The 27,500-nt window shown below is 44.3% G+C and overlaps 1 protein-coding gene across 1 annotated transcript in view; it reads right to left on the reverse strand.

Moving 5' to 3' along the window:
• CWC27 (CWC27 spliceosome associated cyclophilin) overlaps positions 1–27,500 on the reverse strand; it is a 1,911,839-nt gene that overhangs the window by 1,526,624 nt on the left and 357,715 nt on the right. Inside the window, exon 6 of the mRNA XM_044063365.1 lies at positions 4,320–4,423. Within this exon, the coding sequence (XP_043919300.1) occupies positions 4,320–4,423 (104 nt within the window). The remainder of the gene's footprint in view (positions 1–4,319; positions 4,424–27,500) is intronic.

The following is a 27,500-nucleotide window of genomic DNA, read 5'->3' on the forward strand; positions in this document are numbered from 1 at the left end:
TAGAAATGGGGTAAGCAATTACTTCGGAGGCAGCATCGAGGAATTCTGATGAGAGGTTGTCAGCAGCTAGGCTGATGGGCTTGAACTTACTGAGTAATTTTTTTTATGGTATGGGTTCGGACGGGGTTAAAGAAGAAGGAGTTTACACCCTCATTATTGGCTATGGGGATTGTAGTAGTGATGTTTTGGTCATAGTTAATAAGTGAGTGAATTGTGTTTATGAAAAAAGGAAATGAATTGTGTAGAGATGCTATCATTTGATGGGGGTGTGGTAGGATTGGGTTGGATGTACTACCAGGTTGCAAAAGTTTGTTTAAAGTGACCCAGAATTTTTGGGGGGTGTTTTTGTTTCTTTGCTGAGCAGTGATGTAGTAGGCTTTTTTGTTGGCTTTTATCTGAGCTTCAGCTTTATTCCTAAGTTGTTTATTTATTTATTTACATTTGTTTACCAGATAATGTCCACTGGACAAGAAGTCCTTTTTCAGTGGAGACCCAGGGAGAAAAGCTCCAATGATCATAGTATACAACAGCATAAACTGAGACAGTAAAAAACGTAAAACACCTAAAAACATAGTACATAGGTGGAAAGACAATAGTGAAAATCATGCACTAAATATGATATCAACATTTAAGTTAGTATGAAAAACTTTTTTTTTTGGTACAGAGGGACCAACAACACAGGATATAGGAAGCTATGGCCAAAGTAGTACAGAAATGAGGGTGGGGGTGGGGAAAAGGTTAGTCTGGAGCAGAGCGTGGGCATAGGCAATGTGTTATGAGATATTGTTTTAGTTCCTGCTTAAAGTATCTTGTACACTCAATAGATAGGATTTGTTGAGGGAGTGAGTTCCAGACTTTAGCAATCTAGTGACAGTATAAGGAGTCCCCATAAGAGTTAAGTGATTTATTTAAGCAAGAATTTGTCCGCTGATCTAAGAGAGTTAGGATTTCTGTAGGGCTGGACTAGGTTAGTTAGGGTTGGGCAGTGCTCAGGTTTATACATCACTGTGTGGGCGATTAATAATTGGTTGTATATTGGATGGGAGATAGGAAATTCGCCCCGGGGATCACTTCTGTGGCTCTGCTCGACAGTGGCACAGGAAAATAATTTTCTTGGGTGGCGAAAGCCAGGGTACCTTTGGCTAGGCTTATATACGCCCTAGGGCCAATAGCCTAGTACCTACCTATGAACCTTTAGTGTAAGTACATTTGGGAGTTCTAACCATTGTAGTTGTTTGAGGGCAGTACAATGATGTGTTTTTTGTGGTAGGTTGGTTGCAAATTTGACTATTTTGTTGTAGCAGGATTCAGGTTTACTTAGTTCAGTTTTATGGAGGTTTGTGAATATCTCAGAACAGTACAAAATTGAGGATAATAAGTGGGTTCTTGCAGTAGCTGTCTAGCATGGTCTGAGAGATAGGGTTTAGCTCTGTAGAGTGTGCCAAGTTTAATATGGACTTTTTTAATAGTTTGAGCTATATGTTTATCAAATTGTAATGCTTTGTCTATGGTAACCCCAAGGAGTTTACTGTGTTCAACTGGTTCAATTTTAATGCCATTTGAAGAGAAAACAGAGGAAGACTGGCAATTAGCTAGTGAAGAAGGATTTGAAAAGACCATAAGCTTAGTCTTATTAGAATTTAGTACCAGTTGATGGGCTGCTAGGTATTTTTCAATATTAGTAAGGGCAGTCTGGGTCTTCTTTTGAAGTGTCTCAACCGTTGGTGCTGAGCAGATGAGTGAGGAGTCATCTGCGTACTGAATGATGTTAGTTGGACTAGCAGCTGTTGTAAGGTCATTGGTAAAGATTGTAAACAGTAATGGTCCTAGGATTGATCCTTGGGGGACCCCTACAGAGATGCGAAGGTGGGAGGAGAGTTTACTGTCCGATAGGGTAGCTTGCTGTCTGTTTGAGAGGTAGCTATGGAACCAATATAGGTTCCCATGGCAAAGGTTGTAATTGGCAAGTTTGTTTAAGAGGATTTGATTTGATAAGGTGTCAAAGGCCTTTGACATGTCAAGAAATGTAGCACAGACAAGTTGATTGTTATTTTTTAGGTGGTTTATAGAGTTGGTAAAGCTAATGAGTGCTGTACTAGTACTATGTTTTGGTCTAAAACCAGGTTGTGTAACAGAAAGGAGGTTGTTATTTTGGAAGTGGTCAATTATTTGTTTATGTATAGACTTTTCTGGGATTTTTGCTAGGGGTGAAAGTATGGGTATGGGTCAGTAATTATATATGTCTTTGGAGGGGTCGCCTTTATGTAGTGGAGTGATATGGGATATCTTCCATAATGTGGGCACATATTGTTCAGTAACCGAGCAGTAAATTAGGATTGATATGGGGTATGAAATAGATGGGGCAGAAAATTTCAGAAACTCACCTGGCAATTGGTCAACTGTGAGGGTACATGGCTTTACTTTAGATAGTAAGTGTTGTATGTAGCTTGTTTGAATGGGTTGAAGTTTAAATTGGGTTTCTGGTGGGCCGGATGGAGTGGGTACAGACATGGGTGGGGTAGAAGTGTTTTGTAGCAGGGAGGTTATTTATTTAATAACGTGGGAGTTGAACTGAGATTCAATAGGTTCTATGGTATTGTTGGTAGTCGGAACTGGGGTAGTGGGTTTACCTGGTTTTAGTAGGTGGTCCAACTGATTGCCAAAAGTTTTGTGGATTTGTTGCACATTTTGTTTGGCAAGTTAGAAAGTATATATTTTTTTGTCTATTCTGATTTGTTTCTTAGCTTGATTTCTTAGTTGTTGGAAAGTGATGAGATTGCCACAACTTTTGTTAGAAAGATAGAGGGACCACGCTTTATCTCTTAGTCTAAGTACTTGGATTGTCTCTTTTGCTAACCATGGGAGTTTTTTGGATTTAGAACAAATGTTTCTGGGTGGGGCAAGTTTATTTAAGATTTGTAGGAAAATGTCATTAAAGTATTATACTGCATCATCTAGTTGCAGGGTTTTCAGGGGAGCCCAGTTCTGTTGTTTTAGGAGGGTCTGGAAGGTAGATGGTGAGAATTGTTTTTTTATTTTGGATGTAGCGGTAAATGATGTTACCACAGTTACTTAGGTTTTTTTTCTTATTAGATATACTGGGTAGTGATCACTTTGTCTGGTAGGCTGCCAGACTCATAGTTGAAGTTTGTTTTATTGGTTAGAATCCAGTCAAGGGTGGAATGCCTCTTTATATGCTTGTCTATGTGTGTAGGGACTTTTATGTTTTGATGGAAGTTATAAAGATTTATAAAGTTTGTTGGTGTATTTGAGGAGCATATGAGCCAGTCCAGGTTCAGGTCACCTAGTATTCTTGTTTCCTGGTTAAAGCTAGTGGAAGCCCATTCCAGTACATTTTCGACATTTTGTAGATTATTAGCAGGGGGAGGTAGATAACTATCGATTTGTGTTGATTTATATCGAGCCAGGAAATGGAAATGCCATCACTGCCCTACTCATAAAATCCCATCTGACTCTACCAAATGCTTTCTCAGCATTAAGACCTTCATCAATAAGATCAGCAATTTCTTACACTCCATTTCCCTCTGAATTGTCCCTGTCCTGTTAATATTGTTAAATGTTTGCCTCCCCACCACTAAACCATACTGATCAAGGTCTATCAGTTTTGGTTAGTGCTTTTCACTCTCTTTGCCAGTATAGACATAAACACTTCAGTTTAATATCAAAGAGAGTCTACATGAATCCAGATCTGAAGGGTCTTTGCATTCTTTATGGAATGTAGCCACCACACCTTATTCCAAAATGTTTGTACCCCCCCCCCATCCCAACTCCAAACACACACACAACGTAAATGTTGAGAAACCAGCCATCCAAAAAAATCAACAAAAGGCTGTCTCTTATATTAGTGACCAGGCCATACAGAATGTGTATCTTTTCACTGACCTTGTTATGACCCTATCCAATACTTTGATTTCTACTTCTATGTCATGTTGGTTTGTTAGAAATAGCATCATTTTTATACTAGTTCAGTTTCTCGTAGTTATTAACTTTACATTCCTTGTGAGTTTGTCAACATTAGTTCCTTTAAAGAATAGAGAATACACTATTTTAAAACACAACATACTTTTTTTAAATCCAGCCCATCTCTGTTACCCTGACAATACCTTAGAGTCTCTCTCTCTCTCACACACACACACACACACACACACACACACACACACAGTTAACAAATCTTATTACTACACCAAACCAGTGAATTAGATATATAATATATTGTGTACTCCTGCATGGTATATATTCAAATTAAAACTTTCCTGAAAATTGGAATTACATAAAAGAGAAACTATAAATGAAGTTACTTTGTGCCTTTGGACTGGAATTTCTTTATTTCTTCCTCCTTTTTATCCCTTTTATGCCTTCTGTTTGATCTTGGAATGATGTCTTCAAATGGATTATACAGAATCTGAATAAAACAGAAACAACTAAATGTTAATGAAACAATGGAATGGAATTATCTTCTATGAATCATGGTGATCCTTAAACAGAACAAAAATATTAAAATTCTGTATCATTTTGTGCTGTAACAGGTACATTTTAGAAAATATTTGCCATTTTTTCATGTTTTCTCAGTTAGTATAGTATGCATCCAATCCTTTTCATCCTACAAAAAAGTATAGTTGCTCAAGTATAATCATCGTAACAATGTTTGAGCAGAGTTGCTGCAGTAAGCTTTGGTATCCATACAAACTCACCACAGGTGAAGATCTACCTTTCAGTCTGACTTTTAGAGCACTGTGGAGATCCTCAAAGCAGGTCCTGAGTTCTCCCTTAGTATATAACAATAAATAATGCAGAGGTAAAAGGGATAGTGGCGTGTGTCATTCCAAAACAGCATTCACCTGTTCCTGGTCTGTCAGGTCCATTGGGAGAGAAAGTGCACGTTCTCTTACCTTCAGAGTTTCTGAAGTGAGACATATAGGGCACTGCTGTAAGCCCCCACAGCAAGTCTCCCTGAAAAAAAATAATAGAGTACAACCATATTACTTGCACTTAATGTTTTGTCTCCTCCAATCTCAGAAAAGAATATGCAGACTGTGGACTATGGAAGAAGGAGACCAGGAACTTCTACTGCAGCAGTGAAACTACCTGAATTCCTATAATTATGGTGAAAATACTCACACAACTGTAGTGCATTCATCATAGGGGTCACTGCTACTGTATGATTCATTATTCATGGGAACAGAACTAAATCAGCAGCTGCCCTCATGGATAGGGGATCACAGAATATCCTGCAAGACAGCACTAAAAAGCAGCCCTGCTTCTAAACTGAAGGTTCAGCACACATTCTTTGGAAAAGCTATATGTACTGAAGTCCATGAGGCTGCCTCAATCTGAACTGATATACTTTAAATGCATCAATAATTCCTACGTATTAAATATATATGCACACATAAGTACAAAGGCTCTTTTGTATTAAATATATACGTAAACATAAGTGTGAGTGTATGTGTGTGTGTTTTAGAGAGAAAATGTACACTATTTTAATTAGATCAAACCACAACATCTTTAGAAGAGCATTCAACATTAACAGCTTGCAACTATTTTTCAAGTTCAAGTCCATCTTTAAGGGGATCTGATGGGTCCATTTCTGCATATCTGAACAAGGTTTTGGCTGGAAAGTAGCTTCTTGGTAATGTCCTTCATCACGCACTACTCAAAGGTTTGTCTCCTTTAGTAAGATGTACTGCACCACCAATTGTCAGTACCCTCACATTATTTAAGTAAAGTAGAGATCTGGATTTTTCTTTGGTTTCCTCCTCTTCCTCTTTCTGCAGCACAACGAGAACTGTATTCTGGAATTTGGCTTGACTAGTTTTGATTCAAACATCTTTTCAAGACTTGGCCTTCACATTCTTGCAGAAAATATGACCTGGCAGCTTCAAGAGGAACTACTATCTTGGGCTGCACCTCATTTCTGTCATGAGGGTCCTACAGTCTCACTATCAATCATGGGAGGACACAGACTGATTTTTTTGGGACCATTTGTCATAAGATTTCTCTTAGGCTTGTTGTGCTGCTGTGTTAGCTCCCCATTTCTCTTTCAGATTTGATACTGTTTCTGCCTACGGCAGCACTGATGAGGTTGGCAACCTCATGCTCAGCATTGGTGACAGCTCCAGAGGTTGCCCTGGTGCACTACAATACTCAGGAGTGTTAAACAGTTGTCTTGCTTTTCACTCAGGGCACACTTTTAATTATATTTTTACGGTTTGGATGGTATGTCCCACTTACTCATTTGATTGCAGGTTATTTTTGCATTTTCTGTATGGCAGAACATTCATTCACCTACAGACTTGTAAGCCTTGAGGTAAGGGTTTCTGGAATGCCCTGTCATAACAAAAAATCATTATAATACCATTATCAGTGTGAATGAAGATTTGTCCTTCAGCTTCAGCACTTTACATGTACATATGGAGTAGTAGTTGGCCCAAACAATATACTATGTTTGTCTGAACTGGAAAAGACTGACAGCTTCTTTTGACCAAGGATGGTTAAGGATTTCATGTGGTGGTATCTCTTCCTTCATCTAATTCTTATGGAATAGACATGTGGCAAGATCTCATCCTAGTCCCTAGCTCCAATGACATTCTAAGGCAGAGCACCATGCACCGGCTCAGTCACTGCACTTCAATATACCCAGGTGAGCTCTGCGAATCCACTGCACTTCTCAAGACTTGGCCTTTCACTTGCGTGCACAAAGTACAATCTGGGAGCTTCAGCTTCAAGAGGAAATACTACCTTTTGTTTTCTCAAAAGTGTCGGCACGATCAATGAATTACCTTTCAATAAAAGAATGTCTCTATCAATATAAAATAAGACTACATATGGGGTGTCATTTTTCTCTTTTTATCTAGCCACACATCAACTTAACATTATTGAAGTATAACATCTCTTAATAATACATAATGTCTCTTCTGAACTCTTTTTTGTTTTATCTGAGATGGGCAAATAAATCACCACTGAAATCACTTCTAGTTCACATTCCAACAAGTCTTTGTCACTCTCTTTCAAGACTACATGACTCAATACATAGTACACTAGATGCCTGTGTTTTCTTGGCTTGTATACTAATGTTATGTCAAACATCTACAAGCTTAGTATAATTCTTTGTAGTCTCAATAGTGTTCAACTTAATGGCTGTGTAAAAACACTCAGTAGAAGATTTTGGGCCGTCTCCACTGTGTATCTGCGTGTGCGTTTTTTTTTTTTTTTTTTGTCATGCACAAATTCTTTTTTTTTTTTCTTTTGTAACCACTGTGTGCACCAATAATGCCTTCTCAACTTGGGCACAGAATGTCTGTGCATTAGTTAATGCTCGGGAGCCATATGCTGTTGGACAGGCTTGTAATAACCCAACTCTCACTTCTGAATGACTGGCATCAACCTGCACCATAACATTCTGCTTTCAACACAATTTTCATGAAAGATGCGTCTATTTAACGCAGTAAACGTTCGGTCATGTTTCTGTTCCCAGCATCACTGATGGTTATTCTCTAACAGTTTTACTGTTCTTCTCTAGCACTTTTCTTAATGACATCTAAGATCGTTCCCAGAAATGTGTGTAATGCAGATTCATCTTCTGGGTTGTCCATTTTAACCATAGCATCCATGATAGAATTGACTGAGACTGTACTATACTGGTCTGGTTATGCCCATTTCTGCTAGCATGTGCATCATGTACATAACAGTGTTCACACAAATCTTGCACCTCTTGGCACTGCATTTTATATTACTCTGTCTCAGGTCTTTCTACCATTTCTTTCACATTTGGTTGTGTTCTGACTTTGACTTAACCCAAATGATGATGTCATCCATAGTGTTTACAACTCCAGTGAGGACTTAGTATCTGCACTGACTCTTTCGAAGACTTCAATATAAATAGTATTTGCAAAAATAAGTACCATCTCAGTGGTGCATTACAAAGGAATACTTCGGAAATGTTTGTATCAAGATTTGATTGCCAGATACCACTGAATAACATTTTACTCTTGGCATCACTGTCATACCTGCTTCCACTGCCTTAAGTGGGTAAAATTCTCGTTTTTGACTGCTTTGAGTTTTTTAGGTTACTATTATTCATACTTTGTTTAGTTTTGCCAAACTGGCCATTCTGTTCACCCAGTTGGTTGGTTTGGGTTGCCTTGCTTCCACTCCTGTTTGCTTTATTCTTTTATTTTCATACTCTATTTGCCTGATGGACACACACACTCTACACAGAGCATGAGCAATAGGTGCTACATCCTGATTCACCATCACTTTGTACTGTCAACTAGGACAGAACCCAACATGGCTAACAGTTCACCATATTTAGCAAAAATATCTGAGCAAACATCTGCAATCATTCTTCTCTTGCTCCCTCTGTTGCCCTAATTCACTCCACTCTTATGGAACTAGAGCTTTTACCCAGGAAACTGAACCTAGCTGTTTATTTTGGAACATGCGGATAAAGCTGTGACCGTCTTGTATCAATTTAAGAAGAGAAGTACATTTAATACTACCAAGTACCCTTTAATAGTGGCTTTTGAAAAGGCCAGTGAGACTGATATTTTACAAGTCTGTTAAGGTAAAACAAAAATACAAATAATCATAACCTTCTAAAAATGAAAGAGATGCTCTAAAATAACGGAGGGCTGATCCATCCACATTTTGAAACAAGACCAAGGGGTGGTACAGTCCTATCTGATGCTACTGGATTATTCTAGAATTATTTTTGAAACGCTTCAATATATCAACACATACACAAGTGTAGATAAATCAGGTTAACACAGCAAATAGAGGTATTGATTTATTTTTGGATGATTGCCTCATGCAAGGGATGATTACACTTAAAATGCATGAATTTGTAGTTATGCCTAACCTCATTAAACCCACAATTTTTAGGGTCCTCAAAGTGCATAAAGATATCTTACGACCTCCTTTTAGACCAACTGTTGCAGCATAATGTTTTAAAACTTTCAAAAAGTCTACACTCACATTGAAAGACTTGTGGGAATTTCTAGGTAGGTTGGAAACCAATTTATGGGATTCTAAACTAGCTTTTCTTACTACAGATGTTGTGGACCTGTTCACATGTATTCCTCAAGAAGAGGGCATATCATTTTTTTTTGAAGAAATCATACCTTGTACTTTCCTCTCTTCCAAAGAAGTTCAAATTGTTATCCATAATAATATTCATGAAATCAATAATAACTGTATATTCTCTGAAGGGAGATTTATAAGCAGGCGAGAGTTGTCGCTAAAGGTGTGGTGTGCATCCCTATTTTTACTAACTTAGTTATCAAAAGGCTGAGAAATGAAATATGTTTTAACATTTTGTACACACATTGTAAACTCTACTTAAGATATCTGAATAATATCTACTTCGTGGACAGGTCCAAATGAGATGGTATATGAATTTATTAATTATCTAAACACTTGACTTCAATTATTACATTAAAGACAAAGTGAATTATCTTGATATGACCATTAATTCTTAGAATGACTTCAAATCCAACACACACAGAAAACCAATTTTTAGTAATGCTCATTTGCATTTTTGAAGTTTTCATTCTATATTGTTTAAGAGAAGTCTAATTAGGGAACAATGTATTAGACTGGCACAGATGGTATCGGATAGATCAACTTTTGACTCATAAAGTAAAAAGTTAGAAAGGATGTTCTTAGAAGGGGGTTACTCCAAGAAAATGATTAATGGCGTCAGTAACAACTTATCTACACAACGGGGTACTAAACACAAACCATTATTGTGGACTGATTTAGAAAATGCAACTACAATAACAAATCATAACACCAGAGGGCGTACTAAAGATAAAAGGCAAGTTAATAATTTATTGGGAGATCTTCGGTTTTACAATATAATTTGGGAACTCACATGTTCAAGTCGATTACAAATAACAACAGAAATATACTTAAGACAAAAGAATGTCTGAAATTTCAAATAACGAGAATAAATCAATTCTCAGGAAAAAATTTGGTAGCTATAATCAACATCTATATGTACATGAGGGGACCTCTTTGAACTTGGAGAATGTTTCACAAAATAATGTACCTTTACAAATAACTGTAGTACAACACAGGTAGTTTACATAGCAAATTGCTCAGCATGACCTGCATTTTACATACGTAAAACAGAAAGGACACTAAAGAAAAGAATTTATGAGTATTGTGAAGATATACTAAAATTGAATATAAATAATGCGCTCTATAAACATGTTTTACACTCTCATGGATTTAAGAGGTATTGCTTTGGCATTTTAGAGAAGGTTATCCCTATTTCAAGAGGAGGGGTTGAGAAGCTATATTAGAATATAAAGAACTCTTATGCCAATTTAAAATAAAACCCATTGTTATACCAGGACTTAATAAGAATGTGTCCATAGTCCCAATCCTTAAACTTAGGGCAGTCAAATTATAATTATTTTTATATTATTAGCGTTGAATGCAACTGTTTACTTACACACACATATTTAGACAGATTTTATTAAATGCTATTTGTTTTGTGCACACAACAAATCAGTTTATTTATTTATGTACATATTTATTTATATATATACACACTCCATCTCTTGCATCAACATCTGTAAAATGGAATTTCATAGAACATCTTGGTGGGTTTAAAATTATATGTTGTAAAACACCTAATTACTTCTTGAACAGCAGCAATAAACTTGCATTAGCTGTATGTCTATATGCTATTATTTTTTAAGCTGACTGCTACTTTGTGAAATAAGATGGGACGTTCATAAAATATTTTTATTGCACAGCATCTTTTATGGTTAATTAGTCATTATTTAATTAACTTATATAAGGAAGTTTGGTGATGTAACTCCTGTAGTTTTAATGAAGTCCAAATAGTATTTTTTACATGGATGAAAGTACAAAATTTTCTTAGTGTGTTTATATACTAAAATCACTTTGTTTCTACGTCTTGTGGTTGGTTCCATATCATGCAGACTGTTTTTTTCTTGGTTAGCAGTCATTTGGATGTGCTTTCACCTTTATTTTGGTTTTACAGACATATCTATCTATACACGTCTACCTAATTTCATTAACAGACCCAAACGTTGATATTCATGTCAACCACAAAAAGCAGACAGCATGAATATCAACACACTAGTACTTATGTACTGACCAATAACCTCAATTAATGCAAAAAGTAAAATAAAAGCTGAGGCATTTTCCAATCCCTGAGAATTGTGCAATCTTGCACACCTGTCTACCATCTGTGTATCAACCAAATTTTGTCAGTTAAACAGATGTTGACCATACATGGAAACAACTTACTTCACTTCCCCTAGGTCTACTAAATATGATCTACAGAGCCAAATATCAACATTCCTAATGTCGACAACGCAAATGTCATCATGTCAATGCACATTTACTGAGGGTATTTATTGCAGCATGCAAACACTTAAAACATACACATATACATACACAAAAAAAAAAGAAGTTATGTACTCACCATAACGTTCCATGATTGTAGTCTATCTCGCCCTTCATTCTTACATATGGGATCGGAGCCGATCCTCGGCTCTGACTCAGCATATTTACAAGCTTGAAGTCTTCTAGTTGGCTCGTGGCTAGGTATCTCATGGTGCACCAGTACAATCCCCAGATCTTGTTTGCTGCTAACTAGGAAAAATAATAACAAACATACAGAAAGAAGCCAATAATAAAAGGTCTCCAGAGAATAATGATAACATTATTTTTCTGTCTGCAGTTACTTCCAGGATGGGGGTAGGAGGGTGGGTTCGTAAGAATGAAGGGCGAGATGGACTACAAACATGGAACGTTATGGTGAGTACATAACTTCTTTATGTTCTGTAGTCCTATCTCGCCTTCATTCTTACATATGGGACAGCGTCCCTAGCACCTTATTCTTGGGTGGTTCAAAGAAAAATAATCCTGAGTACCGTGGAACCAAATGATGCTCTACCCCTGGAGGTTAAATCCAATTTGTAATGGGTAATAAATGTGTGAGGGGTAGCCCAAGTTGCTGCTGCACAAATATTATCAAGTGGGACCTTGGCTTGAAAGGCTGCAGAGGTAGACTGAGATCTTGTAGAATGAGCCTTGACTTTGAACGGTAAAGCTCTACCCTCAGAGGTGTAAATGTAAGCTATACAGCTAGAAATCCAATTTGAGAGGGTCACTTTGGAAACTGGTAAACCTGACCTGGATTCAGAGAAGGAAATAGATAATTGATCCGATTTCCTGAATTCCTTCATCCGGTGCAAATAAAAATGTAATTGTCTAAGGACATCCAAATGATGAAAAAAGAAGTTATGTACTTACCATAACGTTCCATCTGAGTAGGTAACTTCATTTGTCAGCAACTTGTGGGTATCGGATCCGACCCGGATCTGAGTCGGCAGCTTTCCAAGCTAGAGATCCGATCTCCAAGCTCCTCCCCTTACCCATAATGCCCTGCTACCTCCTTCCAATCCTCAGATCGCGTTTGCCCATCTATATAACCTCACAACGACAAAACAACAACCTGAAGAATCCTAACCTAAGGATTAAACAAATGACCTGAGAAACCATCCTAGGGTTCAGGTAATCAAAGAACCAGGTTAGGGGGAAGGAGGGAGGGTTGGTTGCTGACAAATGAAGTTACCTACTCAGATGGAACATTATGGTGAGTACATAACTTCTTTATCTGAAATAGGTAACTTCATATGATCATCAACCTGTGGGACAGAGTCCCCAGCTACGAAAAAACTTGTGAGGTCCTCAGGGAAGGATATTCCGGAGCACTGCAGAGCCAAAAGCTGCCCTACCTCTAGACACTAAATCCAAGAGGACGCCCAAGTAGCCGCACAGCAAATGTCATCCAAGGGAACTCTAGGCCAGAATGCAGCAGATGTAGCCATACAGCGAGTAGAATGAGCATGAACCCCTGTAGGCTACGGCAGGCCAGATAGTTTGTATGTGAGCAAAATGCAATTGGAAATCCATCTGGCCAGAGTTACCTTCGACACAGGCTTACCGAAGAAGGGTTTTGCAAAGGAGACAAAGAGCTGATCAGACTTGCGGAATGCAGCTGTTCTGTGTAAATAAAAACATAACTGTCTATGAACATCTAACAAATGAAGTTTGTGCTCCCCTTTGTTTTGGTAATTAGGGAAAAAAACTGGAAGATTAATGGTCTGATTGATGTTCGCCTCGGAGGCCACTTTAGGTAGAAAGGACGGGTTAGTCCTGAGAGAGACCTTGTCCTTATGGAAAATAAGATACTGGGCTTTAATACAGAGGGCCTGAAGTTCCGACACGCTTCTTGCAAAGGTAATCGCTACCAAAAAAAAAAAGTTTTCAAAAACAAGAATTTCAAATCAACAGAAGCTGCAGGTTCAAAAGGAGGTCCAGTCACAGCCTGAAGGACCAAAGTTAGATCCCATGGAGGGACGGGGTTCCTAGTAGGAGGTCTCAAGAGGAACGTACCTTTCAGAAAGGTCTTGCAAATCTTGGTGGACGCGAGGGGATTGAAATTGTCCCCAATGTGAAAATGGAAGATGGCAGCCATTTGATCCTTTACAGTAGAAGAACTGGCCTCTTGCTGTAAAATATGAGATAGGAAATCGAGCACTGCTGGGATGGGAGCAGTGAAAGGGTCCAATTTCCTATGAGACGCCCAAATGGAAAAATGCTTCCATTTACTATTGTAAACCTTCCTGGTAGAAGGCTTGGCACCGCTACCAGGATAGATCTGACTGCAGATAAGACACCGGGAGCCTAGCAACTAATGGAACTGGATCAACCAAGCTGAGAGCTTGAGATCGACCAGATTCGGGGGTATCTATCCCGAAGGATGAGATATCAGATCCGGGATGGGATCCAAGATCCAGAGAGGAGCTATAAGATGAGACCGTAGGCATGGGAACCAGGCTTGACGAGGCCAGAATGGGCTATGAGGATAATCTTGTTCCCCAACCGACGAGCTTTCTGTAAGAATTTTGTTATCAACGGAAGAGGAGGATAAGCATAAAGAAGACTGGGTGGCCAAGCATGAACTAGAGTGTCTCTGGGGCTTTCCCCCAAGGGGGAATTAGAGCGAAAAACTCGCTGCACTTCGCGTTGGAAGGCAACGCGAAGAGATCGCAGCAAGGCTGACTCCACTTGCGGAAGATCTGTTTCACTACTAAGGGATTCAGAGACCACTCGTAAGGTGAGAGGATAGTTCGACTCAGTTTGTCCACTAGGATGTTGGACTGACCCGGATTGTGCGTTGCTAACAGAAAACGGTTGGTGGATATCGCCCCGTCCCAAACTCTCATGGCCTCTCAGCAAAGAGGTTAAGACCTGCCCGCCCCCCCCATTTGTTGATGTACCAGACCACTGACATGTTGTCTGACTGAATCTCAATAATCCCTGGAGGGAGAAAGGCATGAAGGGCTTGCAACGCTAGAAGCACCGCCCCCATCTCCAGAACATTGATATGCAGGACGGTCTCTATCTGAGTCCACATACCTTGGACAGTTCTGCCTGCGTAATGCCCCCCCACCCGAGGCAAGAAGTGTCCATGGTTACCGTGGCTTGGGGTTGCAGCATAACAAACGGTCGACCTTCCCGAAGCTCTCGAGATTGGAGCCACCAGATGAGGGAATTTCTGCAAACTCTGCTGAGAGGAATCGGTAAGTCCAACGAGTGGTGAAGGATGGACCACTGAACCTGCAAAGTCCACTGGAGAATCCTCATGTGTAAGCGAGCTAAGGGCGCGAGATTGATTGCTGCTACCATGGACCCTAAAGCCCTCAGGACTGACTCCGCTGACGGGGCCGGTGACTGAAGAAGGGCTAAAACATGTAAGGTCAAACTGCGAAGTCTGTCTGATGTCAAGAAGGCCTTGGTCTGAAGCGTGCCTATTTTGGCCCCTATGAACTCCAAGACTTGAACTGGTTGAAGCTAGAAGTAGGAAGCAATCCCTAGCTAAGCAGAGTAGATGCCTGGTGGGGGTTGTAAGGAGCCAGTTGTCTAGGTAAGGAAAAACCTGTATTCCCTGAAGTCTCAGGTGGGCTGCTACAACTGCCATGACCTTGGTGAACACTCTGGGGGCTGTGATGAGACCGAAGGGTAGGACCCTGAACTGGTAAGGACTGGCTGATAGCCGAAAGCGGAGGAACCTCCTGGATCGCCTGTCCATGAGAATGTGATAGTATGCATCCTTGAGGTCTATGGAGCACATCCAGTCCTTCTCCTGCAGCAGGGGCAGAATGGATTGAAGCGTGACCATCCAGAATTTCTCCTTGGCAATGAAGAAGTTCATTGATGAAAGGTCGAGAATCGGCCTTAAGTCCCCCGTCTTTTTTGGTACCAAAAAGAACCTGGAGTAATTGCCTAATCCGGATTGGCCTGGGGGGACGTGCTGGATGGCTCTTTTTTCTAGAAGCTTTTTACCTCTAAAGCTGCAGCCTCCCTCTAACTGGGTGGAACATCGGGGAGGCGCCTCGACTGAGGAGGCAGGTTTATGAAAGGGATTGAGTAACCTCTGGATATTATTCAAAGCACACAGCGGTCTGTTGTGATGGACTCCCATTGGGCCAAGTGCTTCGAAAAATGTCCCCCCGACTGCCTCCAGAGAAGAGCAGTCGGGCAACCTCTCAGGGCTGCTGCGTGGGTCGGGTCAGAAAAAGGTTCCCGCGACAAAAAATTTTTCTGCCCCCCTCTGCCTCTGGGCCGGCGTCCACCTTGTCCCCCTCTGCCTCTGAAGGACGAAGGGTCCGGAGCTTAACAGGACTGCTGAGACTTCTGGAACCACATCTTCTTTGGTCCTCTATGGTTCCTGGAAAAGGACCTTTGAGGAGCCGAAAAGCGGACTCCGACAGCAGACAGCGTCTTCTCATCTTTCTCATTCTGAACCAACATGTCGCGGACAGTTTTCCCAAATAGAGTAGAGCCATCAAAGGGTGCGTTCGCGAAGGATGCCTTGAAAGGTTCCACAAAATCACAAAGCCGGAGCCAGGCATGATGCCTTAAGGTGATGCCGGACCCGCTGGCTCTTGCGGCTCCCTCCGTGGTATGGGAAAGTAGCTGCACAGACGTGTTTGAAACAGATTTCGGAGTGGCCATGCGAGCAGAGAAAGTCCGTTTGTCCTCAGCCGACATGGACTCAGGGGGAGACTCAACGTATTCTTTCACCAGATCCCGGTGAAGTCTAATTACATGGGCCAAATAATTCAGCGCCCTTATTGAAAAGGTAGCTGAAGCCAACATCTGCTTCCCGATACGATCCATTGTCTGAGACTCCTTATATCAGGGGGATGGATCGAGGAACTATCCTGGGCAAGTTCTTTCTTGGCGGTTGCCGCCACCACCATGGCATCTACTGGGGAACCCTTACTCCAAGCTGTCCTATCTACAGGGGGACTAAGAATTCTATCTGGCCTCCTGGGGATTGACTCTACAGTATCCGGATCCTTCCATGCCCTGGTAGTGATGAGGTCAACCAGGGGGTCGGCCAGAGGGGACACCCAAGAGGTAGATGGGCCTGCGTCAAACGCCTCCAGGAACACCGACTCGTCTGAGGAAGGTTTTTGGGCTGAACACCCCCCCCCCCCTTTAGGTGTAGCATTTCCATAATGTCTCCAAAGGAGACTTTCTCAGGGGTGATCTGGGGGGAACCTTCCCCTTCCTCCAAATCTGTGTCTTCTGTGAGGGACTCAGGGGAGTCCAAAGTGCCTCCTCTTACATTTACGTTTGTGAAGGGCCTCCTCGGTGGGACTGTCCGAGGAGGGCTCACCAACAGGGTCATGTTCCACCAGTGGAACAGGCTGGGGCGTCAACGCAGGCTGTCCCTGGGACTGGATGATGGAAGACAAGCCCAGCTGCAAGGGAGTGGGGGCGGAATCCGAAGAAAGAGCAGGGGGGTCTCGAACCTCTCGAGAGGACCATCTCCACCACATCGAAAGCCGAGGGTGAACCGATCTTTCTCGACTGCGTGGTTAACACCCTCGGATCTGGCATGGGGATCAGCGTCGGAGCCAAAGCTCTCGGACCCGAGAGGGAAGTGTGCTCCGACCGAAACGAAGCCGAAGACACACTGGCCCCCTTGGATCAGACGCATGGCTCTCGGCCCCGAGAGCTCATATCCGAAAGGGGATCCGACAAACTCGAGGGCATGGCTGTTGTCGAGGTAGCGATAACCATCGGCGCCGACTCCCTGACTCCGAGACTCCTCGGATCCGAAAGCTCCGAAACCCGATAGTGGATCGGAGAAGGAGTTATCGGGGCAAAAAGTGTGGCTGAACTCCCCCCCGGAGGGGGGGGGGAGGCAGCAGCACTCCCATCTGCAGTTGGGTTTGGAGGAAACGACGCATCATCCAGTCCACATCAGCATCGGAGAGGCTACGGGTTGACCTAGAGGAGGCCACCAAAAATTTCAAAGGCGATGAATGAGAAGGCTCAAAGAGCGGAGACGTCAATTTGGATAGCACAAAATTCAAATCCCATGATGCAACAGGTCCTTGAAATGGGGGTCGTAAACTGGCACCTTTGAGGAAGGTTTTGCACTGCCTATGTGACATCAGATTAGGATCTTGTATGCCTAGATGAAAATTAGAAATCGCTGCCAAAGGAACCCTGACAGTGGCAGCCGCAAATCCCTGGTGGAAAATCTCAGACAGGAATTCCAAAACCACCGGAACAGAGGCAGTATAAGGGTCAACATTCTTTTTCTCAGCGAAAGGAAACATGGCCGCCATGGTTTTGCAGTCCGCCCCTGCCTCTAGGGTGACGTCTACCATTTCCTCTTCCTCCTCTGCCTCTGAAGGAGGAGTCACCCTGTGCATCTGGGAAAAACCTCTGGGACTTCTTGAACCACATTTTACCACCCCTCTGACCCTTAGGGTATTGGTCTATTGGGGACAGTAAAACATACTCCCACGGCAGAGAGTGTTTTTCCTTCTTGCTCACACCAGGTGAGTGTGTCCTTTACCTTTGGTCCAAACAATGAAGAACCGTCGAAGGGGGCATTGGTAAATGTAGACTTGAACGGTTCTGCAAAATTACACAAACACATCCAGGAATGATGCCTTAGGAAAATTCTTGAACCTGCTGCTCTATTCACTCCATCGGCTGCATACAAGATAAGCCTCATGGACGAGTTGACAATAGAGTTCAGGGTGGACAACTGGGCAGGCACCTTGTCAGGAACTCCCTCAGTACATGTACCTTGTAGAGAATCTCCTAACTCCTTAAGGAGATCTCTCTGAAGCCTCATGAAGTGTGTAAGGTAGTTCAGCGATCTAAGAGTAAATGCCGCTGAAGAGACGATACGCTTCCTGTATTTGTCCATCGTTCGAGACTCCTTATTCGGCGGATGAACAGAAGTTTCCGCTAGCTCCTTCTTAGTGGCCACTGCCACCACCATGGCATTTACGGGAACACCTTTAGACAAAAATTCTTTCTATCTGGGTGCAGAAAGAAACTTATTTGGTCTCCTGGGGATTGGTTCCATGGCATCAACAGTATCCCACACCTTCCGACTAACTAGCTCCATGAGTTCGTCAAACTGTGGAGACACCCAAGAGGCTGAAGGTTGAGACCCGAAAGCCTGCAGATACACTGACTCCTCATCATAAGGGGTGACAGTGGGCCAGCCGCACCTCTGCTTAAGGATTTCCAAGATGTCTACAAAGGAGACATCATCAGAGGATGACTTGGAGGACCCTTCTGACTCCTCGAGGTCAGTGTCCGAAGTAAGAGACTCATCCTGGGAGTCTACATGCTTCCTCTTGAATGTTCTCTTCTGTGGGGGCTCCTCGGAAGGATATTCTAGGGAGGTCTTGGAAGAGTGGGGGCCACCAGCAGGTGGCTCCTGAGGCTGCGGGTCTCTGCGGTCCAGAGAGTAGGAGCCGAGACAGAAGCAGGTGCCCTTGAGGGGAGAGTGTCAGTACCCCTGGTAGGAGCTGATGATCAGGACAGCACACTCCTCTTCATCTCGAATGCCGACCTCTCTGGCTCCAAAGATCTCCTCGGCTCCGAGGAGACCGAGGATGCCTTCAGCTCGAGAGCCATCGGCTCCAAGATAGACGTAGGGTCTGAGCTCACCCTTGCTGACTCGCCGAGAGGAAGGCTCGGAACCGAAGAGGTTTGGTTCCAGGTGTCCCTGTCGGGGCTGACCGGGGAGCTTCGGCTCCTAGACACCACTGACGGCACAAAGTGTGTCGGAGCAGAACTCGGATCCAAAACAACCTCAGGGGGAGCTGGAACCGAAGTTTCCACCAGTGGTACCAAGCGCTCTGGCTCCGAAAGACCAGCATGGCTCAGAGGAGGAATCACCGAAGGGGGGGAGGGGACTCAAGTGGACCTGGAACTGACTGGGTCGTAGTCAACAACAATTTAGGTAAGGCAGATGACTTCAGCAGTCTCAGCACTACCCTCTCCACATCTTCTTCCGATAAATTTCTGGAAGACCTGGAGGACAGAGTAGGAGAATGGGATCTCTGCAGTATAGGTGACTTTAATGTAGGGGAGACCGGTAAAGGGTCCATAGACCAGCTCTGTTGAATACTCTCAGTGGTCGACTCCAAACTACTTGGCGACGACCCTGTAACTATAGTAGTAAAACTCTTGATCGGCTCTGAACTTAGTGGAGCCGATGAGACAGTAATTTTGTCAGGCTTAGTAATTTCAAGAGGCGGCTCCGAGACACCAGCCGATGCCAGGGAGGGCCTCTTAGAGGATTTGGACTTTTCCTTTTAGATCACTGAGATCTAGCAGAGGAGGAAGAGCTAGCCAGATCTTCCTCAAAAGAAGGCTTTAAGAGACCTTTATAAATAAGCTTATTTTTTCTTTCATGCAACACACTAGCACTAAAAGAGTGGCAAATAAGCAAGTTTCTTGTAAGTGGATGGCCCAAAGACAGTAAATGCAGTTACTGTGGCCATCTATTACGGACATCTTCTGTGAGCATTTTATGCATTTTTTTAAAGCCAGATGGCTTATGGTCCTTGCCTTCCTTAGACATCTCACAGAAGATGAACTTGCACACACACGAAAGAAAGAAAGGGGGAGAACTAGGTCCTCTAACTTAAACAGGCCTAGCCCAGGAAGGAAAGAAAGGTAAACTAGGTCCTCTAACTAAAATGGACCTAGGAGGCACAGAAAAGTACAGTTGTGTACACTTACCATAAATGTAGATGTGCGAGTGTATTCACTGTTGCAGTCATTACATTTGGGGTAATCTGCTGGGAGGTTGCCCTCAGGCGGCCTGAATTACAAAGTCTTGGGTCCTGCATCGGTTGCTGTCTTCTCTTCCATGATGTGAGGTCATCAGGGGTATAAAACATGCAGCCGACGCCATTTTCTTTAGTTTTTCTTGTCCCTGATGTCAGGTGCCCCCAAAAAGGTAGCAAAAAAAAAAAAAAAAAAGTAAGTATATATATATATATATATATATATATATATACACACACATACATATGCATCAATATAAACTTTACCTTCATCTACAAGCAAATACACTACATAGGTTGTAGAAGATAGTGAAGGAAAGATAAACTCCAGAATGACAGCTGGATGGCGGGAACGTAACCTGGACTGCAACAGTGAATACACTCGAACATTTACATTTATGGTAAGTGTACACAACTGTACTATGTTCTTCATGTTTCACTGTTGCAGTCATTACATTTGGGTAAAATCCCAAAGCTATGGTTGGGAGGCTGGAGCTAAACAGCATTAGGAGCGGCTATAAGACCCTGCAGAACTGCAGTGGCAAAGCCTGCCCTGGATTTAGAGTAGAGAGGCAAATGATAATGTTTTGTAAAGGTGTGAACAGAACTCCAAGTAGCAGCCTCTAGAATGTCTTTGGTTGGTACTCCCCTTAGAAAGGCTGCTGAAGTAGCTGCAGCTCTGGTGGAATGAGACCTAATGCCCTTGGGCACAGGTTTACCATGGTGTAAGTAGCAGAAACGGATGCAGTGGCTTATCCACTTTGAAATTGTCTGCTTTGATATAGTCTTGCCTTCTGATCCTGCAGCATATGTCACTAGTAATTGCTCAGTTTTTCTTAGTGCTTTAGTCCTGCTTAAGTAGAATCTTAGCTGTCTGTGTACGTCCAAGGAATGCAGAATTCTCTCCCCCTTGTTCTGCGGATTTGGATAAAAGGTGATAAGATGAATTGTTTGGTTAAGAGCCACACTGGAAACCACCTTAGGTATAAAAGTAGGATTTGTCCTCAGAGATACCCTGTCTGGGTAAAATATGATAAAGGGCTCTACAGCCATGAGGGCATGTAGCTCTGAAACTCTTCTTGCTGAAGTAATTGCTAGTAGCAGAGCTGTTTTCCATGACAAGAACTTTATATCAGCGGTAACAGCTGGTTCAAATGAAGGCAGGGTGAGTTTTTCCAACACATAACTGAGGTCCCATGCAGGTAATGGTGATCTTCTAGGAGGCCTTAAATTTTTGGCTCCTCTATGATACTGCTTTAGTAAAGGATGAGAAAAGATTGGTGGCTCTGTATTGTAATGAGCCGAAATGGCAGAGGCATGGATTTTAATTGATGAGAAAGATAGGCCTTTGTAAAGTATCTCAGTTAAGTATTGCAATATCTGAGGAATATTTGGTTCTGCTGTATCAGTTCCTTGTGCTTGATTCCAAGCACAGAATCTCTTCCATTTGTCAGCATAAGATTTTCTAGTACTAGACGTTCTGGCTTCCAAAATGACATCCATCACAGCTTTACTGAGAGGAGTTGTTTGTATGACTACATGATCAGCCATGCTTCCAGGTTCAGAGTCTGTAGTTGATTGTGCAGGATCTGATTGTTTTGCTGGGACAGTAGTTGTGGTCTTTGAGGCAAGGTCCAAGCTGGGTATTGAGACAAGTTCCTTAGGACTGGGTACCAGTATTGGCGGGGCCAGTCCGGGGCAATTAGCATCATCTTTGGTTTCTCTTGTCTGACTTTTAGGAGGATCTTGGGGAGAAGAGGCAGAGGAGGAAAGGCATAAACTGATAGGTTTTTCCAAATGAAGGATAGGGCACCCACTTTCCATGCTTGTCTGTGATAAGTCCTTGTGCAGAATTTTTTCAATTGATAATTTTGAGGCAAATAGATCTACGTCTGGGCTCCCCCATTTCTCTGTTATCATGCTGAAGACTTGTGGATTTAGTTTCCACTCGTGAGGATCCATAAGGTTTCTGCTTAAATCATCTTCCAGAGTGTTTGGTTTTCCTGGCAGGAATTCAGCTTGAAGATGTATCTGGTAGGTCAAAGCTGTGTCCCACAGTGCCATGGCTAATCTGCATAGGGGGTGTGAGTGTGTGCCCCCTTGCTTGTTTATATACCACATGACTGTGGTGTTGTCCGTCTTTATCAGTAGTTGTCCTGGATGAAGTAAGTCCTTGAAGGCTGTTAGGGCATATTGAACAGCTAGCATCTCTTTCTGGTTGATATGTAGATGCATTTGTTTTGATGACCTTATGCCCTGAATACATCTTCCTGCCATGTGGGCCCCCCAAACATAATCTGATGCGTCTGTTGCTATGGTTTGGCTGGCAGGGGGTAGAGTGAATGGCCGTCCCATGTTTTGGTGACATGCCTTTGCCCACCATAGAAACTCCTGTTGCAGGCAGGAAATGAGAGGAATAAGAAGTTATGTACTCACCATAACGTTCCATCTAAGTGGGTGGCTTCATTTGTCTGCAACCTGTGGGTCTTGGATCCGATATCGGATCCGAGCCGGCAACTATTCATACAGCTATGGATCCGAGCTCCTAGCTCCTCCCCTCACCCATAATCCCTTGCCAACCCCAAATAACCTCAGATCAAGTTTACCCTCCTATATACCTGAAAAGGTATTCCAACAGGAAAAGGCAGGAAAAATATCAACATCTAAGTCTTCTGAAGGCCAGGGGGAAGGAGGGGGGGATGGTTGCAGACAAATGAAGCCACCTACTCAGATGGAACGTTATGGTGAGTACATAACTTCTTAATCTGGAGTAGAGACTTCATTTGTCTGCAACCTGTGGGACAGTGTCCCCAGCTACCTGAATCTTGGGCGGCCATCATGGAAGGATGTTCCGGAGCACTGCGGAGCCAAAGGATGCTCTCCCTCTGGAGATGACGTCCAGTTTGTAGTGGCTAATAAAGGTATGAAATGAGGCCCAAGTGGCTGCTGAGCAAATATCATCCAAGGGGATTCTAGATCTGAATGCAGTAGAAGTAGATATGGAGCGAGTGGAATGTGCATGAACCCTTTGAGGTGAGGGCCTCCCAGAAGTCTCATAAGCTAGAAGGATACATTGGGAAATCCAGTGTGATAAGGTGACCTTAGAAACGGCTTTACCTAAAATGAATTTGGCAAAGGAAATGAACAGCTGATCAGATTATCTGTGACCAGCAGTCCTATGAATATAGGAACGCAGCTGCCTGTGCACATCTAATAAATGCAGCTTGTATTCTCCATTATTTGGATAATTAGGGAAGAAAACAGGGAGATTGATGGACTGATTGATATTGGTTTCTGAGGCCACCTTAGGTAGGAAGGATGGATTGGTCCTGAGGTACACTCTATCCTGATGAAAAACCAAGTACGGGGGTTTTACGGAAAGAGCTTGAAGTTCCGAAACTCTTTTCGCAGAAGTGATAGCTACCAGGAATGCTGTTTTCCAAGACAGATATTTAAGATCAGCCGAGGCAGCTGGTTCAAAGGGAGACGCAGTCAAGGCTTGAAGAACTAGCGCTAGGTCCCAAGGTGGTATGGCTTCTTTGATACGGGGCCTGAGCAGAAAAGTACCCTTGAGGAAGGTTTTACATAATTTAGCTGACATCAAAGGACCTGTCTCGTGTCCTATGTGGTAATGGGAGATGGCTGCCAATTGTACCTTGACTGTCGAACAGCTAGCCCCTTGCTGAAAAAGTCCGGTAAGAAAGTCCAAAACGGACGTTAGCGGAGCAGTGAAGGGGTCCAGATTATGGTTTTCCACCCAGACGGAGAAGCGCTTCCATTTACTGTGGTAAATCTTCCTGGCGGGAGGTTTATGCGCTGCCACCAAGATGGCTTTGACTGGTGAAGAGATACCGGGAGTCCTCATTAAGAGTGGAACTGGAGCAGCCAAGCCGTCAGCTTCAGGTTATCCAGATTCGGGGTCAGTAAACCTGATGGGTGGGAGATCAGATCCGGGTTGGGATCCAGAATCCAGGGAGGATTCACCAAGTGAGACCACAGGTAAGGGAACCAAGTTTGTCAAGGCCAGAATGGGGCAATGAGGATCATTTTGCTCCCCAACCGAGAGGCTTTCTGTAACATCTTTAGCATCAGGGGTAGAGGAGGATAGGCATAAAGTAGACCGGGCGGCCAAGCATGCACTAGAGCATCTCTCGGGGATTCCCCTGGTGGGGGGATCAGGGTGAAGAAGTTGTCGCATGTCGTATTTGAGGGAGAGGCAAAAAGATCGCAGCAGGGTTGCCCCCATTTTGCAAAAATCTACTTCACCACTCGGGAGTTGAGAGACCACTCGTAAGGGGAAAGGATAGTGTGGCTGAGTTTATCCGCCAGAATGTTGGACCGACCTGGAATGTGCGTTGCGATCAGAAAGCGGTTGGTGGAGATCGCCCATTCCCACACTCTCATGGCTTCTCGGCAGAGAGGGTAAGACCTGGTTCCCCCCTGTTTGTTGATATACCAGACAACTGACATGTTGTCAGTCTGTATCGCAATAGTTCCTACGGGAAGAAGGTTGTGAAGTGCTTGCAACGCCAACAGCACTGCCCTCATCTCCAGAACAATGATATGCAGGGAGGTCTCTGTGTCGTTCCATGTGCCTTGGACTGTTCTGCCTGAGCAATGCCCCCCCCCCCACCCGAGGCGAGAAGCGTCCGTGGTCACCGTGATGAGAGGAGGTGGAGCGCAGAAGGGGCGACCTGTATGGAGGTCTGGAGAATGAAGCCACCATAACAGGGCCCTCCTGCAAGCCTTGCTGATAGAGATAGGGTGATTGAGAGGAAGAAACTGAAAGGACCATTGTACTTGAAGGGTCCACTGCAGTACCCTCATGTTTAGGCAAGCGCATGGAAGGAGTGTAATTGCCGCTGCCATAGAGCCCAATGCCCTCAGGACCAATTCCGCAGGAGGAGTTTCTGACTGGAGGATGGCCCGCACATGTAAACTCAGATTCTGTAGTCGTTCCGGAGTGAAGTAGGCTCGCAGACTTCTCGTATCTAATCTGGCCCCTATGAAGTCTATCACTTGTGTCGGAGCAAGGGAGGATTTGTCCGTATTGATCGTAATGCCTAACTGGGGGGCTAGGCAAAGAAAAAAGTCTCTGGCTGAGCAGAGTAGATGCCTAGTTGGGGCGGTTAGGAGCCAGTCGTCCAGGTACGGGAAGACCTGCATTCCCTGGAGTCTCAGGTGGGCCGCTATCACTGCTAAAACTTTGGTGAACACCCTGGGAGCTGTGGTGAGGCTAAAGGGAAGGACCCTGAACTGATAGTGGCTGGCTCCCAGCCGGAAGCGGAGAAACCTCCTGGATCGTCTGTCCATTAAAATGTGGTAGTACGCATCCTTGAGGTCTATTGAGCACATCCAGTAGTTCTCCCGCAAGAGGGGGAGAATGGATTGAAGAGTGACCATTCGGAATTTTTCCTTGGTTACCGAAAGGTTCAGGAGGGAAAGGTCTAGAATTGGTCTCAAGTCCCCCATCTTTTTTGGCACCAGAAAGAACCTGGAGTAAAACCCTAATCCAAGCTGGTCTGGGGGGACGGGTTGGATGGCTCTTTTCTCTAGCAGCTGCTGGATTTCTGGAGCTGCAGCCTTCCTCTGAGCGGGTGGTACATCGGGGAGGTTTCTGAGTCTCGGGACATGCTGCATTGGGATTTTGTAACCTCTGGATATGATACGAAGCACCCAGCGGTCTGACGTGATAGACTCCCATGCCGCCAGGTGTCTTGAGAAGCGCCCCCCGACTGCCTCCAGAGTGGAGCAGTCGGGCAACCCTTCAGGGCTGTTGTGTGGGCCGATCAGAGAAGGATTCTCTGAACCCAAAATTTCTCGGAGCCCCTCTGCCTCTAGGGCGGCGTCCTCCCTGTCCTCCTCTGCCACGGAAGGACTGGTTGTCCGGAGCAGGTTGGGAGTGTTGCGCTTTCCGGAACCACATCTTCTTCTGTCCCTTTTGGTTCTTGGAGAAGGACCTCTGGGGAGCAGAGAAGCAGACTCCGACGGCAGACGTCTTCCCGTCCTTCTCGCTCTGGACAAGTGTCTCGTGAACGGTCTTGCCAAACAAGGCAGAACCATCAAAGGGGGCATTCGCAAAGGACGCCTTAAAGGGCTCCGCGAAGTCGCAATGTTGGAGCCAGGCCTAGCATCTCATAACTAGGCCCGCTCCGCTAGCTCTAGCGGCTCCCAAAGTAGCTTGGGACAACAGCCGCATAGAGGTGTTGGAAATAGATCTAAGAGTGGCCATACGAGTGGAGTACAACTTCTTGTCCTCCGCCGACATGGACTCGGGGGGGGAGGCAGCGTATTCTTTAATAAGATCTCGCTGCATCCTGATGACATGTGCCATGTAGTTCAGGGACCTTACTGAGAAGGTCGCGGAACTAAATACCCGCTTCCCAAGGCGATCCATCGAGCGGGACTCCTTGCTCGGTGGATGGACCAAGGGGCTCTCCTGAGCTAGTTCCCTCTTAGTGGCTGCCGCCGTCAACATGGCATCTACGGGGGGACCCTTGCTCCAGTGTGACCGGTCCGCGGGGGGGGGGGGCTCAAGATCCTATCCGGGCATTTAGGAATTGGCTCCACAGTGTCCGGCTCCTTCCACGCCCTGGTGGTAATAAGGTCCACCAGGGGGTCGGCCGGAGGGGACACCCAAGAGGTAGACAGGCCTGCTTCGAATGCCTCCAGGAATACGGACTCGTTTGAGGAAGCCTTGGGGGCAGACCACCCCCCCCCCTGATCCTGAGCATTTCCATGATGTCTCCAAAGGAGACATCCTCAGGGGGTGACCTTGGGGAGCCTTCCCCTTCATCTAAGTCCGTGTCCTTTGTTAAGGACTCGGGGGGAGTCCACTTGCCTCCTCTTACACTTGTGCTTGCGAGGCACTTCCTCGGGGGGGGTGTCCAAGGAGGTCTCACCAGCAACATCCTGTTCCAATGGAACAACCTGGGACATCGAAGCAGGCTGTCCCTGTGGCCGGGTGATGGGAGCCTGACCCATCAGAGAGGGAGTGCAGGGTGGAGCCGAGACAAGGGCCAGGGGTCCGGATGCTCTCGAGAGAGCCCTCTCTACTGCATCGAAGGCCGAGGGGGAGCCGCTCTCCCTGGGTTCCGAAAGTAGACTCCCCCTCGGATCCGATGAAGGGATCGGAACCGGCGCCGAGACCGTCGGATCCGAGGGACCAGTGTGCTCCGACCTGGACGGAGACGAAGGCACACTGAATCCCTCGGATCCGAAGCTCGCCCCACGGCTCCGAGAGGTCGGATCCGACAATGGAACCGACAGACTCGAGGGCAGGGTCGGATCCGAAGTACTCAGTACTGT

The sequence above is a fragment of the Protopterus annectens genome, chromosome 2.part1, assembly GCF_019279795.1.
Source record: "Protopterus annectens isolate FY-2018-M chromosome 2.part1, PAN1.0, whole genome shotgun sequence".
NCBI classification, from domain to species: Eukaryota; Metazoa; Chordata; order Ceratodontiformes; family Protopteridae; genus Protopterus; species Protopterus annectens.